This window comes from Olea europaea, unplaced genomic scaffold (assembly GCF_002742605.1).
Source record: "Olea europaea var. sylvestris unplaced genomic scaffold, O_europaea_v1 scaffold1746, whole genome shotgun sequence".
NCBI lineage: Eukaryota > Viridiplantae > Streptophyta > Magnoliopsida > Lamiales > Oleaceae > Olea > Olea europaea.
Window position 1 is genome coordinate 141131 of NW_019235174.1, and position 17003 is coordinate 158133.

At 32.7% G+C, this 17003-nt stretch overlaps 2 protein-coding genes across 3 annotated transcripts; both read right to left on the reverse strand.

Annotated features, from left to right (window-relative positions):
• Positions 1–635: 635 nt before the first annotated feature.
• On the reverse strand, positions 636–6016 carry LOC111377912 (cell number regulator 6-like). Of its 2 annotated transcripts, none has more exons than XM_023001065.1 (5): positions 5855–6016; positions 5623–5744; positions 2648–2762; positions 1754–2022; positions 636–1141 (listed from the first exon to the last, which is right to left on the reverse strand). In XM_023001065.1, the coding sequence occupies exons 2-5, from the start codon at positions 5731–5733 to the stop codon at positions 914–916; spliced, it is 723 nt and encodes a 240-aa protein (XP_022856833.1). In that variant the 5' UTR covers positions 5734–5744; positions 5855–6016; the 3' UTR covers positions 636–913. The 2 variants fall into 2 exon arrangements, with proteins under 2 accessions (XP_022856833.1, XP_022856834.1); XM_023001066.1 differs by lacking the exon at positions 5855–6016 and adding an exon at positions 4825–4902 and having other exon boundaries at positions 5623–5738.
• Positions 6017–12047: 6031 nt separating this feature from the next.
• Positions 12048–12945, reverse strand: LOC111377913 (peroxisomal membrane protein 11-4). The gene has a single exon (XM_023001067.1). The coding sequence runs from the start codon at positions 12802–12804 to the stop codon at positions 12130–12132; it is 675 nt and encodes a 224-aa protein (XP_022856835.1). The 5' UTR covers positions 12805–12945; the 3' UTR covers positions 12048–12129.
• Positions 12946–17003: the final 4058 nt, after the last annotated feature.

Sequence of the window (17003 nt, forward strand, 5' to 3'; positions counted from 1 at the left end):
AAACATTTAAATGTAACTTTCTATATAGATTTACAGGTAAATGATCTCTCAAGTACTGGTATACATCAGTTAATTGGTTTAGCATAAACTAAGTCTGTTCGGTAGTGATTATGAAAATCAATTTTTTCACCCTTAGAAAGAAAAGTGGATCCCAATTGAGAGTGAAGTAATAAAAAATGACAGCTGATTATATTAAATAACGATCAAAAAATTGATTTTTTTAAATGAAAAATCAGAACCAAACGAGGGCTAAGCATTGATGCCTGGGAAATAATTTCTCGAAATTTAAAAACAAAAGGGGGCAGGCGAACTATTAAGAATTAGAACTGCCGAATGAATCTCAAAACTCGAGATCCGATCATTTGTTGAATTAATATAACAATTAAATAAAAAAGATATTATTTATTTATCCACTAAAATAAGCAAAAACGAGTTAAAATTAATATATCCCTACTTAATCCATGTTTTATTGGGTGAGTGAAAACAGAAAGTGATCCATTAAAGAAAATGATTTCATCCCCGTTTTTTGTCTCCATATAATTTCCTCCTCTCCCTTCTGTCCACTAAATATAAAACATGAAATCAATATTTCCAACAAGAGTTATGTAAATTGTAAAAGTTCAAGCCTTGACCTGTTTATAAGAAATAAATTCTCCACCTCTCTAAATAAACGAGAATATCTTTACATAAACACAATGCTGCAGCACAATCCCCTCCTTTTATATTGGCGAAGTTAGTATTACGAGCATAATTGAAAAATACATGTACCAAAGCATTCAAAAACTCTGTTGTCCACATCCAAAAGTGCTAACAAGTATAGAAAAAATTTCAACTTTACAAAGGCTGTAAAAGCCATTAATCATTTTGATCATGCATCATCCTGTTCATCTATGGTTTTCTCAGGCTCCCAATTCTATAAAGGTTGCATCTCTAAGTTGGTATGATCGGTGCCATTAGCAGAGGATGGTACTGAATCCCGACTGTCGCCAGCAGCATTCATCTCTTGGACAGGAGGAGGATTGACAACTGTCATTGGCATCACAGCATCATCTGATAGGCGCCCTTTCATCTCGCGGTGCTCCTGGCACAAGGCACACCAGTGCATGCAGCAATGAACCATGCAGGGATCACACGGCGAGTTCTGCAGGCACAAAGAAATGAAAAAACAGCAATGTACTTAGGTGCTCAACCCAGAATTGACTAAAAACATCCCTCATATATTCCTAAAGGCAAACTGAGATTATTCTTCCTTTTAACCACCATGGCTCCCCTCGAATTTTTTTTCATTAAAAACAATAGCCAATTAGAGAAGAAATCAATTCTAACTAAGGTATAATACATTCAAAGTATAACAGATTATCCTTTTATGTTTAAAAAAATAAAAAATAAATAGTATTAGTACGCCCAAAATAGAGAGAATCCTTGCAATAATGTAATCCAGATTTTGAGATAATAAGATGGTAAATCTAAGCTTGACAACAAACTATTCAGCAGAAACACTTCACATGGACTGTTAAGTCAATCCACATGACCAGACAACTCCATTCAAGAGACTGCTGTATTAAACTAACAAGCTAATTAAAAGGTGTTGCACGTTACTAAATTTAAAAATCAGTTTCACTAGACGATAAATTGGGGACTTCAATACTTGAAACTACGACATTTTTGAAAAGACAAATGCTTGCAGACAAAAGATAATGCACTCTGCACTAATTATTGACATCATATACATAGGAGAAGGAATTGAGATCACCTTGAGATGATATTTCTTCTGCAGCGACTGCCTCACTAGACCAGTGTATATTCCACACATCCACCAACCAAACAACAGACCCTCACATATGAGGAATGTTGTCCTAGGTTCAATCATACCATGTAGTGCTGCTGTCGCAGCAACAACTGCAAGGCCACCCTCAACAAAAATGGCGTGACAAATGCATGGCCCAGTCCAGGGGGTGTCTTCTCTCAGCTGTTCAACATTACGTCCAAACAAGATGCATGGGCAAAGAAGACCAGTCCAACCTATAGTGGAGAAAAAGATATTAAATTTGGGATTTTTAAGCTTCCAAATGTATGTCAGATACTCATACTAGCTGCAGAAATTGAAGAAGTGAAAACAAGCACTTAAAATAGAAACAGAGAAAATTTATGAACCAAATCAATGCCTTAAAACATGTAATAGTGGAAAACATTAAGCTAAACAATATAAAAGATATTCGATTGAGTATATCTTCCAACATCTCCTGCATATCTAACATCTTAATCCATTTTGTGCTCATGTACCAATAAATGGTCTGACCCATAGCCTTTATGATAACTAAAAAGAAACTCTTGAAACATGCAGATACATAAATGAAGCCTTAGATAATATTGTATCAAGTTTTAAAAAGATAGGCTGTGGTTAATTTAATAATGATATCAACTGCCAGTTAGTCATACCAGCATTGCTAGCCTTGCATCTAAGCCAAAAATAATAATTTTAAATATACAACACATTTTCATATTTTGGATAATCAAATCGGAAAAATAGTAATAAAACAACTTTCAACATCATTTAAATAACAATGCGATTGATCAATTATTCACCTCTTTATATGAAACTTCAGATATTTCAATAGTTCTTAAATTGGACAGAAATGGAACTCACAACTTTCTGTATCATCAGTACATCCAAAAATCCCAGTAGTCCAAGGTTCATCCGCAGGAGCTTGATAGCTTTCAGGTAAAGGCTGTCCACATTCATTGCACTTGCGAACATGCAACTGTAGAATGAAGCACAGAACCAAAAACTAAATGAACAGATGTTGAATTTGGGCCAGAGAAAACTCTTGATATACATAAATATATTTCAGTGCAGCCAATTACCTCATATATTAAATCACAATTTAATGAGAATCACAAAAAGTTAAGGAGTCAAAACTTGTGAATGCTGCTATTTGTGGTTTTTGCAAAATTCTAAAACTAGCAAGCTCATTTAAGCATGGTTTAAAAAGGCAGCCTTGAGTCGTAGCACCTGTGCCTCAAGGCACTATGTCAGGTACCTTTTTTTTTTTTTTTTTGTTAGGCAGACCCTCATTCAATGAGGCCCATGCCTCATATCACACGCATCACGGGGCGGGAGGTGTGCACTTCATGTGTTTTCTTGTAATTTGAACTTTTTATTCGTTGTTTTTCAACGTGAATGTGTATTTCAACAATAAAGGGTAAAGGCTTAATTGGCACCATCTCCTCAAATAAAAAACAGAAACTTGGGTTCATCTTCTCAAATAAAAAATAAAAATAAAAATAAAAATTGGGCTCATTATATTTCTCTAAACTAGGGCTGGACAAAACTCCCAAACCAAATCGACCGAACGGAACCCAAACCCGAACCCGAACCGAACCGAGCGATTCTTCTTAAATTAAATGCCCAAACGGGTATCCAAATAAAAATCCGACGAGTTTAGTTCGATTTTCGGTTCTAGATCAAAAATCAAAAAAACGAATAAGAACCGAATCTCTCTAATTTTTTAATTAATTCATTTTAAATAAGCCAAATTATTTTATTTTTCTAACTAAATTTGCTAACTAGTTAATTTAAATCAAACCCAAAAATATGATTTTCCTATTTCTAATTTTCAGTTCAAAGCCAATTTAATCAAATTGACCTAAGTTTTATCCAAATTTGTTACTCTACCGTAGTGCTGTTTCTACCGTTCTGGAGAAATTTAATTAAAACTCGACAACGCTTCTCTTAATTATTTTGAGCTCGCGATCTTCCTCTTTCTGAGATTTTAACAATCAAATCTGTGAAGAACTCAGCAAAGAGAGACGTAAAAGACACATAAAATTAGACTACGTTATTTTGTAAGAGCTAAGATTGAGCATATCATTAGTTAAATTTATGTAACTTCGTAAATATTAAAAAAAATCAATTAAAATACGGAACCTAGGAATCGACTGGAACCGAACTAAGCCGAATGGAACTGAACCCGAAATGTTCCATAATTAAATTTGGATCCGACGATTCCATTTACTAAATACCCGAAGATTTTAGGTTCAGTTCAGTTCTCGTTACTCTAAACAATGAAAAACTAAACCCTTACCCTTGTAGCATACCACACAAGGCAACTTCTTGAACGTAATAGTTTTTCCCTTCTTTATTTTTTCTGTTTTTCGACTCCTCCAAAATTCTCATTTTAATTTTTTTTTTTTGTTCTTGTTGAAGAGTTAAGACAATTTAATATTAGCTACTTGATTAACTTATTTTGTGTTAATTTTATTGAGAGTTATTTAAGATTAACTATTCGTTCTCTATTATATTTATATGTTTATTTATATATTATTTTATAATTTTTGACTAATTTTTTATTTTTTATTTTTGTTTGTTTTGAGGCTTACACCTCTAAATGCCTTTCTTAGTACCTAGTTGCCATTTAAAACATTGCATCCAAGCAACTCATTGACATGTTGACCATATGGCATTTTTCAGATATCATCCATATGTCTTTTCAAAACTTTAATTTTCGGTGTTTAGGTGGTGCAGATTGCTATTAGTTGGTAAAATCCTTTTTTCTCAGACAACCAACCCCAAATTCCCATAATCTATTTCCATCTGACACCGTCCAACAGCTATTTAAGAACCGAAAAAGGGTTAGGCCAAGAATTTTCCCCCATAGCTCCGCAAATTTGTAGACAGAGAGACAAAGGATGGTTAAGGCTTGTCTCTTGTGAGTTGTAGATCAACAAATTTTGGTCTTTCCTTCAGAGTTCCACTTGTTTTGAAATAAGACAGATTAAACTATCAAGTATCAAGCATCAAAACTATTGCTTTCAACAACATACAATGCTAGAAAGTCTGTTCATTCCAACATCATGGATCTTCAATCAAATTCTGCAATCCCAAGTCCACAAGTATTGGAACTGAAGAATAGGCAAAAAATGAAGGTGTAAGCGTGTAAATGATAGAAGAATGAACTTCATTATAGAAATGACTTCGTGCTTTGATCTAGGAGGTAAATTGAGTTGCTTCAAATATTTCCGAACCAAATTAGAGCAGAATAATTCAAATTAAAAAAGAACAAGAGCAGAGCATAACAGGGATCTAACTATTTGTTGACAATAATGAGCATCAGACACTACAAAGACCAGTGTACGACAATTCATAATTTATAAACTATCGAAAAAAATTCAGTATGCTTAATAATCAAGAAAAAAAAAATTCTTTTAGAAGTCAAACACACAATACTAAAAAATGGTCCAAACCCCCATCACAAATCCATGTAACCTCAAAATGTGCATTCCAAACTTGCGAAACTTGAATATAAACTCACACTGAAAGAGAAAACTGAATCCAACGGTCACAAACTGTGCAACCCAATAATGTATTTAGACATGAACTCAAACTCTGACTATAAAAGCGAAATCCCAGCCCTATCAGGGAAACAAGTACACATAGGCATACACAGTTTAGAGTTCAAATCCAGTAAAGTTTAGATCTCTCATTAATTTCTTTGTGAAACCCAATCATCACACACACCATACAGACCATTTTACAATCTGAACAACAGATCGAGAGATCAAAGCTAAAAAGCAGCAAAAGCCAATATATAAAAATATAGAGGGAAAAAAAAAAAACTATACTTGAGGGACATCAATTGGTTGATTCAGCTCGCCAGGTTGAATTTCCTCGAGAGGCGCTTGTTCTTTTGTCAATTTCACATATCTCGACGGATGGATTCTTTCATCCGCCATTCTCTACAGATCTGAAAACCCAAAATTTAACAGCAAAATTCAACACAAACGAAATAGGAATAAAATTTGGCAGAGGTACAGTAAGCGGTGTGAAATCCAATGGTATATGATATAAACATACATATATATGCCGCAGACTTAGCTTAGGCTGATTTTTCAATTTTCATGCCGAATTTCAAGATTTCTTTGGGGATTGGATATTTCCATTTTAAAGAAGACGACTTTTGCAGATCTGTTCGAAACGAACGTTCTTGATTTTGGAGTAAATTTCAATGGAGGGAATCCCAATTTGCAGGTATATTTTATGTTGCCCGTGCAACTTTAATTCCTTTACTTTTTGATCCCCTTGAGTAATATAAGCTTACGGAATCCGTTACCTCGTACTTGTTTCTTTATTTTTGTCAACATAGAAATAAAATTCTTTTTTTTTTTTTTTCAAATTCATTTTCAACCACATTTTCATAATAAAACATCTTGCATATAAATCCAAAACTTTTCACTACTTTTTAACCATATATTCTAAAAAAATCACGATTTTAAAACTCATTTTACTTAAAAAATAAATAAATAAAATAAATCATTTTAATGGTTTTCAAACAAGGCTAGGATTAAAATTTAGATTTTAAGCTAAATCAAAGTCAATAATGAATTTTAACCACATGTTGCATAAAATCCGCAACTTTTCAAATACCTATTTCATCAATTTTATCAAAATTTGTTAAAAATCAAATTTTAATCACTATTAAGTAGAGGTTAAGTAAATTAAGAACTCTAAATTTGTGAGGATAACGTCTAACTCGAGCAGTAACGTCAAACCAACTATATACATATTCTATTAGTTTTGAGCTGTTACTTTTCGCTATAGTTATAGGTAGTAAGGTCAAATATAAAAAGAAATGTAAGTGGAGTGATCAAATTGAAATAAAATACTTTAGATGACCAACATGAAATAATCATGTAAGTTAATGACCTCCAATAAAATTTTCAATCAGTTTAAAAATAAACAATCAGCACCGGTATTTTTTTGTGTGAGTATATTTCATACATGTAGAATTGCACTTTGCTAAGAAATAATGGTTTTTTTTTTTTTTTTTTTTTTGAAGATGATATTTTATTTCTACCTTCCTCCAACCCTTTTCGGATCCAAAAAAATTAATTTTACAAAATATATTCTCGATAATTTTTAATAGGTTAAATAATTTACACGACAGTTTTTCAAAAAATAAAGTGAATTTAATTGCATGAAAAATTCATAGTTGTTCGAGCTCCATTAAAATTTTAATGCATTTTTCTCTCTTATTTTCAATCACAAATTTTTTAATAAAATAATATTACACATAAATATAAAACATTTGTTTCTTTTTTAACTGTACATTCTTCAAAAAAATATTATTTTAAAATATTTTTTCTACAAATTTAATTTTAATGGAGTCCAAACAAGAGATGATCATTATCACATTTATGTACTCAACTTTTATTTTTATCACAGTGTTATTCTCTGTTTAACATAAGTTGTCATTGATTATGATCTTTGTCCAAAAAAATCGTAAAGATAGACTAAAAAGATTTTTATAACATTCTTATTCTCTGTTTATATCTCTTATTGTAAATAAGCCAAAAATAAAAAATATTAAGATTAAAGATTTGCCTCTTATTTTAATTTTTTGTGGACAAAAATCGTGATTAATGACAACATTTACTGATTATTGAAATTTGAAATGTTAAAAGTAAGAATATGATGAATAAAAATGAAGGAAATAAATATGACCATGAATAAAGGTTAATAACATTTAATAGAATTAAAATATAGTGTATTTATAAAATGTTATGGTGTGAATATAAACAATTTTTTAATATTTTATTTAGAATAGTGAAATTACCATTTTTTCCTGATTAATTTTAAATTCGCTAGTCAAATTATTAAAATATATATTTTCCTTAATTGAATTTTGGTCCGAATCTGATCCACATTAGATGAAATTAATGGGAGATAGATTTAGGATCTCAATTCAATAACTCGATCAAGATCCGAATCATATAATCCGTTAACTAAATGAAGCAAATATAGATATAGGTTGACCCGATTCGATTTTTTATAATAATAAGATATATTTTATATATTATTGCATAATTTATTACAAATATTTTTTTTCCCATTTAGAAACTTGTATATATTTTACACAAATGTTCAGATAATAAATAATATTAGGTAATAGTATAAAATTGTTAATCGAAATATTTGGAGAGTTTTTAATTTTTTTATTAATTAAAATAAGATTAAAAAATTAATTTATTTTATAAATTAAAAAAATAAAGGGGCTAACAGTTGGAGTTGCTTTCGTTGTTCCCAATTTCCCATTTCCCACATTAGAGTCTTGATAGAATATCACAGGATTCGCAATCTATGAATAGGTGAGATAAGAATTGGGTAAAAAGCTATTTAGACATTTTAATTATAGGGTTTAGAAGTTGACTAATATAAATTTTTAGTGGAAATTACAAAATTCCAGATCTTTAAAGATCCCAATTCAAAAATCAGGTTCAAAGTTTGATTATTCACATGTCAGGTTTAATAAATTAAATCCAACCAATCCAAATTTCAAACCCTAATCTCTTCACCCATCCATTACAAGACTTTCCCATCCTCTCTCTAGCTGCTCGACGCCAATGAGTAATTAAACTCTGCGACCGACGACGAAGGGAGCCCGACGGCATGGAGAGTACCGACGTAGGCATGGGAGGTGACATAACAGCTCGCGACGTGCAATTTCTTTCTCTTTCCGATCTGCAGGCGGTGGTTTTTGGCTATCTCCACCATCTCTCTCTTCGACGCCGACCATATCGAAGTCGCAACCGACGCTTCGCGCAACTCCAGAGTCGGCACCTCTGCTCGCGGATCTGTAGTTTCGCCTGTAAACACGCAGTGATTCGTGGTCTCGCAGGTCACAGATCGCAGTGACTCTTGGTCTTGTCGGTGTCGACACTGGTGCATTTGCTGGGCTTCTGCGTGGATATAGTGACGGTGATGACATGGGAGGAGGTGAATTTGGCATGGCAGGTTTGGGGATTTTTGTTATGTCGTGGCCCGTGGGTGGTGGTTTGTGTTTTGGTGGTTGTCGTGTGGCTTGGTGATGGTGATGAACGGGGATGGTGGTGGTTCTTGCAACGACAATGGGGTTGGAGATGGTGGAGGTGGCGGGTTTGGGGGTTTTTTTTTTAGATGGTGGTTGTGGTACAATGCAGTGCAGTGTGGTGATGTCTATATTGTTGGCGACGACGGGGTTGGTGGTGGATCTGGTGGCGACGTTGGTGGTGGTTTTTTTGGTGTGTTTGGTGGTGGCAATGGATCTGGTAGCAACTATTTTGTTGGTGGTGGTGTCGTGGTATTGGTGTTGGTGGCGATAGGGCGAGGGTGGTTGCAAGAGACGGTGGTGGTAGTGGAGTTGGTAGTGGTGATTGACTATTTCACTTGTGACTTTCAAATTCGATCATTTGTTATAAAAAAAAGTAATCTGTGACATCAAATTTAAAAATATGTGACCTGTAACTTATAATTTTTCGGATTTGTGACCATCTATGATCTATAGTTTTTCGATCCGTGACCTCGACATATTCTGCAACTTATCAAAATTGCGATTTGTGATCTCGAAAAAATATGTGACCAATTAATTTGATGATATGTGATCGGTAAATAAATTTGTGACTTATAATTGTGAATCCATGACCATTCATCGTATAATATACGTGACTTTATTATTATTATTTTATAAATATTTTTAATTAATTAGTGAAAACCTGATTATTGTATTAATGAAACTTGTAACTGGATTTTGAGTTATGCATACTTAACACCTGATTTGTGAACTCTTCTTCCATATTTCTTCATTTTCGGATTGAATTATTGGATCAGATATTCAATAATATAACAAATCGGATATAAATTTAACAATTAAATATCCAATGAATTATCATACCAAATAATTATTCTTTTTAAATCAGATCGGATCAGATATAAGCAGATCCGATCCATATCCTATCTATCCACAACCCTCATCTCTAAGCATTATATTGAATTTAAAATGCATTTTAAAGAATTTAAGAAGCATCCAATCTTGGATCAAAACAAATCACATATCATTAATCGAGTATAAAAATCTAGTAATTATTGAATAACTCATATATAATAAAGTTCAGATCCATCTGCCATTGAATTTAGTGTAAGGTCCAACAAAATGCTCATACCAAATGAAATGAAATATGAATTTAATGTTCATTGATCCACATTTGAATATTAATTATTTATTTTATCTCTTAGTATCGAGACTATTTTTATATCCTTCTATTTTTTCCATCGATTGGAAAAGTGTCTGTCTAGTATATGCATTTGCAGATTCTTGTAACATAAGAAATCTATAGTGTGTAAAATGTTTCATTAATTTTATCATTAAATCATTATCACAAGATTTGAACCATTTTTGGTTTGGAGATGGAGATATATACGGTTTATAAATTTTTTAAAGTCGGTCAATTAATTGTCAAACAAGAATTTTGTATAACATATATGTTTTTAAAAAAGTAAATATTTTTTTTAAGTGACATTTAAGCACAAATAAAAATGTTTAATTTTTCATTATTTCCCTTTTTAAAGTTATTGATAGTTTGGTGTGTGGAAAAGGAGAGTTTGGGAGTCTAAAAGGTGTAGAAAACTGTTATTTATTTATTTATTTATTTATTTTTGATTTATTTCATTTTTTTTATTTTATTTGATTGGAAGGATGAATGTCTCTTTAGAAAAAATATTTTTAGAATTGTTCATCGAGCAATCTAGAAACGAAAACACAGCATTTTGGTTGCCAAAACCACCAGATCCAACCACCATTAGTCTCGCCTCATTCCTCTCTACAATCTCCAACCAACTACCAACTACCAACTACAAATCAACAGAAAGCAAACAATTCAGCCCAAAAAAAATGTCGTACACCAATTTTCGGTCGGAATCTCCGCCTCCGACGACATCCAAGGTCGCGTAGCACCACCGGTCGATTGCCCACCACAAACCGATCCCAACTATGGCCCCCATTTACCACAAACAACAATTCAACAATTTGAATTAAACCTAGAAACAAACCCGTCGCGAGGCCGTCCAACAGAATCCGAATGTTGCATATTTCGGCGTCGTCTGGTCGACACATGGTTGCGGACCACATGGGTTGAACTACTCTTCACCTGGCGCACCTTGTCCAGCCATGGGTCAGCCCCAATTTCACCCAGAACTTGACGAATTTTGCCAGCCATGGGTCAATTGTTTTGCCCAATTTCGCCCATAACCTTGTCGAATCATGGGTCAAAATTTTGTCCAAATGTGGCTCTACCACTGGATGACGCTGAGGGGGTTTGAGTGATGCTGGGATTTGGTGGTCTAGGTGGTGGAGGTTGTCGGTTTGTGAGGTAGAAGAAGGTGTTGGAAGGGGCAAAAATCTCATTGGCTGGAGAAGAGAAAATGAAGGAAAAAAAAAGAACGTGTTTTCAATTTTCATGTTTTTAGAAACTTTTTTTTTTCAAAATAACAAAAACAACGTGTTTTTAGTAATTTCAAAACAGACACTCAAAACACAAAATTCAAAATGAAATTCAAAACTCAAAACTAAAAACTCAAATACGAAGAGAACAACCCTTATGTTTTACAAAATGGGACCAAACATGGGCTAAGTAATTGGCTATAACTCTCCCTTGTTTGAGCCCCATTCTTGTTATTAAAAAAAAGGAACATTTTTGAATAGTATATTGATGAAAAAAGTGTAGTTGAAAATAAAGAAAAGTCATGAATTTACGTGTAATACTATTTTATTGAAAAATGTGTGATTGAAGTAAGATCAAATAAAAAATTGGGCTCAAACAAGGACAATGTCTTTGTTTGATCCCCATTTTCATTAAAATATATTTTTCAACAATGATTTGACATCATTTTAACTGCACATTTTTCAATAAAATAATATTACACGTAAATCCAAAATTTTTCCTTATTTTTTAACCAAACATTATTCATCATAACACTATTCCATAATGTATTTTTTAAGAAAAATGAGGCTCAAACTACCCCATATCTATTAAGTTTTCCTTGACACTGGCGGTTAATAAAATCACCTGGAGAATAGTGTAATTATAAATTTCGTACACAGAATTGACTGTGTGACAATATATTATACAATATTTTAATTTTTTTTCCTTTTAATGTATTATATAGTACTATCAATCCTTCCTGCGAATCATGTTACATCTATAATAAAATCAATTGACTCTATAAACAATTATCAAAATTCAACGTAAAATTTTGCAAAAGATTTCCATAATAATTAACATTTTCATAATGGTACACACATGAATATAAACCACATGCTATGGCCAATTTCTATACCAACCAGACCATGCGGAAACCAAGCCACTAATTCCAAGTGTAACAGCATGGTTACAAAAGGGATTAGGTTCAATATCAGCCAATGCAATAATCAAATCTGCTAAATTAGCTGCAATAGCCATTAATCTCATCACCCTATCAACCCTAATTTTCTTGATATTTTCCTTTGAATCCTTGGATTCTTCCATTGACTTGGTAATCTTCCTTTCTGTCTTAATCCCCTCTTGAATGAGTATAAAATCAGATATGATGAAAAATATGTAACCAAAGGACTCACCAAATGCTGATATGAAACTCATCCTCTTAGCCAAGTTTGCATCCAAAACACCAATTCTTGACAGCCAAAGAAAGTGGTCAAAGAAGAAGTAGACCATTTCACCGGCGTTTGAAAGCACAGCGAGCAACCGGAAAGTCATGGTGGGGCCCGGATTCCGTCTTATCGCGTTGAAGCCAGTAAGAAACCGTCCACTTCGAAAGGCCTTCCGGCTTAGACCGGCCGCCACTTCCCATTTCTTGGCCCTGGTGGCTACATGGGGGTGTGTTTTATCGACATGCCAATGAACAAGTTTCGATACATACTGAAAAGTTTTGACAAGTTTGTCGATGCCATCTCTCTTTGCTAGAAAGATTACAAGCTTGTCTACTGTGTCATTCATGGTTGAGAGTTGCGGTAGGAAAAAAAATGAGATTATTTGATTAAAATGTGGAGGAACTCAATTGGGATTGCTGAAAGAGTGTGTACTGAGTAAAAAACGGAGGACAGCCACAAAAATTGTTTTTTTGGATAGAACAAAATTGTATACTTGGTTGGACAGTATCCTTTTGTCTTCAGCAGTTTTTATTTGTTGATATTTAAACTATTATCAATTACAAGGCCTTGGTTTTTTTTCTTGGTTCAAACTAGAGAACCATTATTATCTTTGCCAAAAACAATTTAGTCATTTATATTACTTTGTCAATTATATATTTTGAATAAGGATAATACTTCAAGCACTTGGTGTCAGATGAGACTGAATAACTAACAGGTAAGATTGTAATATCAATTTTTTCTTCTTCCAGTTTTGCCATCCCATTTAGAGTTTGTCTACTTGTACACTGTGAGACCCCCTTATGAGGGGTTCTTCTACACCAGGGTGTTACCCTGGTGTACAACTAGAAAAACCTCCCAATTAAGTCATAAGGACATATTCGGTATGAGTACTTAACAATCAACTAATCAATATTTTAACTTTATATTTCTTTCTTGATTTTTTATGTACTATTATGCAATCAACTCATTTAAATAATTTGTAAGAGCACGTGATTGATACACTAAACTAGTCAAAATTGGACATCGATGACAATTGAGAAATTCAATCATGCATCTTCCATAATGAAGTGATAAATAACTTTTAGGGGTGTGTTCAATTTAAACTTTTAGAGATTGAAAAAATTAAGGTATATTAAATTTAGATTTTTTAAGATTCCATAAAACTCTGGGGATTGAGATATTCGATATAAACTTTTATAAACTTTTCAAAAGTACTTAAAGTCATGATGTATTTAATCAAGACGATTAAAAAGTCACGAGTATTCTAAATATAAATAACTTTTATGGAATTTTATAAAAGTTTATGGAGCATTAAATTTAAAACATTAAGTAAAATAATGATAATTAAAAATAAAAAACTCACAATTTGTCTTTCATTCATCCCCACAAGGTTTTGAAAGACTTTAAAACAAAAAGTCTTTGAATATGTATTTTTTGTCCTCTCAATATTTTTTCTTCCATCTTCTCATTCACGAACCCTAGAGCTATGAAAAATTAATTTATTATTGATCATCTACTGATTATTTTTGTTTTTTCCTCTCCTTTTTAATCATTTCTTCCTATTTTTTTACAAAAAAAAAAAAATCAAATCAAATCAAATTGTAATTAAAAAAATTCTACCGTATTTTTCTCTTTTCTTTTTATCCAAATTTTCAATGAAAATGGATGAATTTGAAATTAAATTTTATAATATTTTATAGAAAGACAATTTGGCATATTAACTGTTGGATTTTGATACCCAATGAATCTCGGATTATATTGTAAACGTCAGATTGAATTTTATTTGCATTGACCAATTAGTGAAATTGTTACCAACAACCAAGTCCAAATGCTCGACCTCAAAACAACGTAGACTGCTAGAAGTAGCTTAAGAAATTAATGCTAATTACGGTCTGTATATATTTACTTATTGGATGGTTTTGAATCTTGGTCCATTTAAACCCTTTATTGGTCCAATTAAAGCCTAACATATCCTATATATATGTTGTCTTTGCCTTGACCATTGTGTGTGTGATTTGTGTATGAAAGTGGGAAAAACGTGGCTGCCCTCCTACAGTGAAAATCGATTGCCTTTTATGGAGAGAAAAATTGGTGACTTCATTTTTGTATTTTGAGCTCTTCTCTTGCTTTTTTCCTTTGTTTTTCCCATGTCTTTGAGTTGCCAATCATCACCGTTATCTTATCATTTGTTGATGAGATTGAGAAGCAATTAAGGTGAATATATTGATTGTAGGTTGGAGCCATTTGGATTAATTATTTGGTAAAGAAAAGTAATGTGAAACTGAGCTTGAAAAAATGCCATTTAGAAGATCATTGGAGCTAGCTTTTGAGACAATTGGTATCAGAACTTCAAAGTGGTAGATTTGGCTAAAAAATTTGACCAAAAACTTGATACAAAATCGAACAGAAAACAAAAAAGGACCAGTCCAGTTTTCTTCAATCTGACCGAATCAGTTTTATGTAATGTTGAGCCAATCCAGTGATCGGTTGGTGAAACGGGGGCCACCTCCATTAAGTGCAAGTGGAGGAAATCCTGGAAGTTAGGAACATGACCTACAACGGCGATACGTGGGGGCCATGTACTAAATCTGTTGGCCGCATGGCGGCGCATGAGCAGAAATTTGACAATGGTTTCTTCTGGCAGTATGTTTCTAACGTTATTTCTAAATTTTGCTATTATTAGCTTTCTGTTTCAGGTTATACATTGAAGTCAGGACAATTTTGCCCTTTGAGCGTTTGAAATTTGATCGTGGAGAATAGATTACTGTGACTGCTGGAGACTTAGGACGAATAGTGACGGCTCTAAAGTTGTGAATTCATGTCTCTCGTTATTTACAAACTCAGATTAGTCTGTTATGGTATATTGGCTTATCCCGTTTAAATTTCAGCATTAGCGCGTAATAATAAGATTGGGATTAGTGTACAGGATAACCATTACTTGTACTAAAAATCTAGGAACTACTTGCCATAGTTGAAGTGTTGGTTTTGATTACAAGTTGGTAATTACTTTTATGCTTTAGTTTTTGTTTAGTCACTATGTGATACTACATTGCGTAAGAATTTAAATTATTGTTGACATACCTTGTGTTCCATTGATTATTCTGTTAAAATATCTGGACTTGATCCGTTTAAACATTCTCGGGAATCTAGAATGGTATATAATGTGGCCTTAGAATTACATTGTGTGACCTATTTGTGCGCTTTAGTTTTATTTTTCAAAATGTCTTCACAATTCAAAATTGAAATTTTCAATGAAAAATGAGATTTTTCAATTTGGCAATAAACGATGAAGGAGATTTTGGTTCAAAAAAATGTTTCAAAGTCATATATGGCAATTTTTCTACAAATTTGACAGAAGCACAGAAAGAAAAATATGTTGAACTTGTTTACATTTCAATTATTTTACATCTATTTGACACTATTTTAAGAAAAGGAAAACGTGATTCTATTGAATAACTTTGCAAAAAAGTTGGAGGACTTATATTTGCTTAAATCAACTTCTAATAAATTGTATTTGCTCGAAAGATTTTTCAATTTTAAAATGGGTCCTTCAAATGATTTTGATGACAGTTTGAAGGTTTTTAGCAAACTTATTCAAGACATTGTTAATCATGATGAGAAGGTGTTTGAAACATATAAAGTCATTATCTTGTTTAATTCTATGTTTGACTCATATAAGGAGGTTAAGAATGCGATAAGTATGGTAGGAACCCACTAACACCTAAGATTGTTATTGATTCTCTTAAAAGTAAAGATATGAAAATAAATGCTAAAAAAGAGTATAATGGGCTTGTTGAGTTATATATGATGGAGAGTAGAATAAAGTTTAAGCAAATGAATTTGTGTAAAGCTCAAGATAGCAGTGATTTGAATAGTGACTCGATTAATGAGGGTGGTGAGAAGCAGGGAGAGGGTTGGACAAATCTAGTGATAAGTGGTGTTATAGATGTAGTATGCCTGGACATCTTGTTAGGGATTGTCCCAAGAAAAAAGATAAACAGAAAGGTAAGATTAGAGGTGAGACGAATGTGACTATAGGGACGAGTGATGACCCTAGTGTGGTTTATTGAGAGTAAACCTAGTTATTGCATGTGCATATTTGTGTAATCCTTTCTGCATGTTTGCGATTGCTTAATTCTGTTACATGGTATATAACATTTCAATGTGTTTGATATGTGCATTTACATGAATTTGAGAACAATTCGACTACTTTTTGTAATTATTTTCATGCATAGTGGGTTGGAATGTACTAACAGTAAGTATGTTATGTGTCTTTTGTTAAGGTGTAGTATAGATGTCTAGAGGTATATTGGTGGTATGTACCAGAGATGTAGAATGTGATATTTAGATCACGAGTGGAGATTTGATTAAATGTTGAAATCCTTTATCTATGAAGGCCTTTATCAGGTGGAGCGTGAGATAGACACTTCTATATCTTCTATTAGTTAAGGACCCATTATTCACTTAGGTTCGAAGAAGTGATGTAATGATAGAGAGTTATCCCATGGACTCAGGATCTATTATGATTTATCACTTAGATATGCG